This window comes from Cynara cardunculus, assembly GCF_001531365.2.
Source record: "Cynara cardunculus var. scolymus isolate 2C chromosome LG 17, CcrdV1, whole genome shotgun sequence".
Lineage (NCBI taxonomy): Eukaryota > Viridiplantae > Streptophyta > Magnoliopsida > Asterales > Asteraceae > Cynara > Cynara cardunculus.
This window is the reverse complement of record NC_037544.1, coordinates 13,680,739-13,684,348: the sequence shown is the minus strand read 5'-3', so window position 1 is coordinate 13,684,348 and position 3,610 is coordinate 13,680,739. Positions and strand designations below refer to the sequence as shown.

Sequence of the window (3,610 nt, the reverse complement as noted above, 5' to 3'; positions counted from 1 at the left end):
TTTTAACTTTAGAATGAGAATTGGGTGATCCGATGACGTACCCTTGATAGTACTGATTAGAAGAATGAGAATAGTTCTCAGAGACAGTTGATTTAGGGCTGCTTGAATAACTGTTTGATTTGGAACAGTCATAAAAACTGGTTTTACACTATGAAGGAGAAGCAGTTGAGATTTGAGCACAAGAAAAGTCTTTGACTTTCTTTAAAAGCTGGTCCTGTTCAACATCAACTAAATCATACTTCTCGTTAAGTTCAGTTCTCATTCTCAGTTCTGTTTCAAGTTCTGCCTTCAGATCAGACAATTTCTTTGAATTATCCATGAGTTTACCTTCTTACTCCTTCTTAAGCTTCTCAAATTTCTTCTTCTGATTATCAAACTCTCTTCTCTCTTCATCTGAGCTGCTTTTCTCATTTTCAGAAGCAATGTCGAGCCACTTTTTCTCTTCTACAAGCTATTTAGCTATTGCTGCATATTTCTTTGCATTTACTTTTCAATAGCAAATAGCTTCTTCGCTTCGTCCAAAGCTTTTTGCTTTTTAGCAATGCAGTCAGATAGTTCTTGATTCTGGCTCAGACACTCTTCTCTGATGTCTTCCTTCTCTTTATCAGTCTTGCCTCGTTCCAAGATGATCAGTTGCTCAAAATCAAAGATCTGCTTTAACAGCATTTTAGCGTTCAGCTCAAGAGAGTTCATCTTATTTTCATAAGATATGCGTTCAGCTTTCAAAACTTTCTCTAATTCATACATTTTCTTCTTCTCTTTTTCAAATTCCATACTTTGAGAACTTAAACTCTTCTCAGCTTTCAGAACTTTCTCCTTCTCTAAATCTAGTAACTTCTTTAACTCACTCATATCAGTGTCAGACTTATGAAGTTTATCATTGAAGTGCTTAGTCTCAATATTATTCCTTGGAGAGTTTCTCTCAGTCTGTAGTGCACTTTTAACCTCCTGAAGTTTATCAAGCAAATCTTGCTTAATTTTGTTTGAAGTTCTTATCTCTTCATTTAACTCTTTTTCTTTCAACATCCAAGGTTTTCTCCAGTCTTTTAATTCTTTCCATGAAATTATATTCCATATGTTCACTTTTCTTTTTATGTTCCTTTCGCAAGTTGGTAATAAGTTCTTCATTAGCATGATTTTCAAGAAACACACTCACATATTTTTCTTTATAATATTGTATGCTCTTTTCCAACTCATAAACTTTAATTCTCAAGTCCACGTTCTCCTTCTCAAAAGAAACGGCCATTTAAAAAATCAGATTGATCACAAGAATCTAATGCTGTGAAATCAGTTAAAGAGATCAAAATCAATTAAGCTAAAAAAACAGAAAAACACAAAAATTGTTGAGAAATCAGACAAACAGCAAAAATTATCTAAAATCTGTAAAACAGTCAGTAACTGTTCACAACAGTTAAACACTATTAAAAATAGTCAAAAACGGTTAAAACTGATAAGAAACAATTTACGTGACACAAAACGATTCAAAAATTCTCAAACAGTTCAAAAACAGATCAAAAACAGATAAGACCAGTTCAAAACAGTTGAAAATATGCCAAGTCTTGACAAAATCGGACAAGAAACAAAATTGCATAAGCCTTTGACCGATGAACGAATCTGGATGAAACTAGTCCGGATACGAGGTTGGTATGAATCACGACCAAGGGTTGTCCGAGGAACCTCTAATCCGGACAAGATGTTATATGGATTAGGCTTTGAGAAAGAAAGTTGCGACTAAGGGATTTATCCGAGAAACACCTAAACCGGACACAACATTGAGCGATTTAAAACAAAACCGGATAAGCTAGTAGGCGGACTAGGATGATAGAAACTAAGATCGCGACCAAGTGAAATGAGCAATCCGGACAAGGTAGTGTCCGGATTAGGATGTGAGAAAATTAGGTAATCGCGACTAAGTCCTTATCCGGGAATCAAATCCGGATGATACAAGACATGAACGACAAATGAAAATCACGACCAAGTGAAGTTCGGGTGGTGAGTTGAGCGATTTACACGTAAATCGGGTGAAGCATCGAGTGACTTAGCCTTAATACGGACACAGTGTTAGGTGATTTAACATGAAAATGGCTAAGTGTTGAATGATGTAGCCTACACTGGCCAGACCTTTGTGCGGATAAGAGCTAAACCGGACGAAGTGGTAAGCGAGTTACACTTAAACCGGGTATAGAGGTGCACGATTTAGTGTCTAAAAATTTGACTAAGTCCAAACCGATTGATGCTCTAAGCGATGAACTATGAATACGGATGAACCTTCATGCGATTTAACCAAATCCTTGAGCGATTTAAGAATAAAAAATGATTAAAAAAAACACATCAAAAACACAAAAAATTCAACTTTTTCAACCAAAAATGGATCAAAATCCAGATTTTCACAAAACTTTTCAAGAACGCGAATTTTTTTTCAAAATCACTATATCGAGCAAAACTTGAAATGAGATGATCAAAATGCAAATCTTTGTGTATAACAAAGATTCGCAAAAAGATTACGCACAAGATTTCCCAAAAAATTTGGATCAAACACCTGAAATTCCAGAAAATTTTCCTTAAAACATCTTCAAATTTCTGATTTCTTCTCTTGATTTCAATGCACTCTGGTCTTGATACCAATTGTAAGTCCACTTTGATGATCAATCTTCAGAAAAGCTTCAAATATCCAAGGCAGATCTGGATTTATCATTCAAGAACGTGAGAGGAGTTTGAGACAAAAGGTCAAACCTTCAAAGTTTGGTCAAACTCTATTATTACGTAACTGATTTTTACAATGAAGCTCTTTACAAAAATTACACAAAGTAAAACTATTTATAGGGTCAAATATAAAACCCACTAGTCAAAGTCAAACACGATGTCTATTTAAGTATAGATAATTTTATCTTTCAAGAAGAATACAATTTAACACTAAAATTCAGTCCTAACAGAGCACGACAGGCAGAGATTGCTTGTCCCAAGGAACAAGAAAGAATTAGAGCAGAGGGAGAAGCCAATCAAGGCTTGGAGCACTACTCTGGCTTGGACAAAGAGGATGACCAAGAGCACTTTGATGATGTTGCTGGGTCATATACTTCAAGTGATGTAAGTGAAGAGAGTGAAGAGAGTGAAGAGGAAGAAGAACAAGATGAGGAGGGAGGAGGTGCGGAAGCTGCTCTGCCTCAGGTTGAGCCACAACAGCCTAGGATGGTGAATAGTCACATATACTTCCGTAGCTCTGCCTCAGGGTTAGCCAGAGCAGCCTAGGATGGTGAATAGTCACATATACTTCCGTAGCCCAACTCCTAGTGCAAACACATCATCTGACTCCAGTGGTCTAGACACGGAGGTCATTGAAACAGAGGTGTACACCTAAACCTAAACCTGCCAAACCAACCAGAGGTCGCATTTGCCTCTGGCTATGAAAGCCAAAGGGAAACCATGTATCAGGTATCTGTGACAACTGTCAAATTTGAAATCCCAGGTTAGCTTTTATTAAGATTATATTAGTTTTATTGAAGGTAGTTTATAAGATTAGGAATTAGTTAGGTTAGTTTGGTCGAAAAATTTCTAGAGATTCCGGCAGTTGCTTAGAAAGTCCGGTTCCGACCCGAAATTATCTGAAACG

At 36.5% G+C, this 3,610-nt stretch overlaps 1 protein-coding gene across 1 annotated transcript; it reads right to left on the bottom strand.

Annotated features, from left to right (window-relative positions):
* Positions 1-483: 483 nt before the first annotated feature.
* Positions 484-1,246, bottom strand: LOC112499863. Its single transcript, XM_025103136.1, has 3 exons — positions 1,010-1,246; positions 730-948; positions 484-651 (listed from the first exon to the last, which is right to left on the bottom strand). The coding sequence occupies exons 1-3, from the start codon at positions 1,244-1,246 to the stop codon at positions 484-486; spliced, it is 624 nt and encodes a 207-aa protein (XP_024958904.1).
* Positions 1,247-3,610: the final 2,364 nt, after the last annotated feature.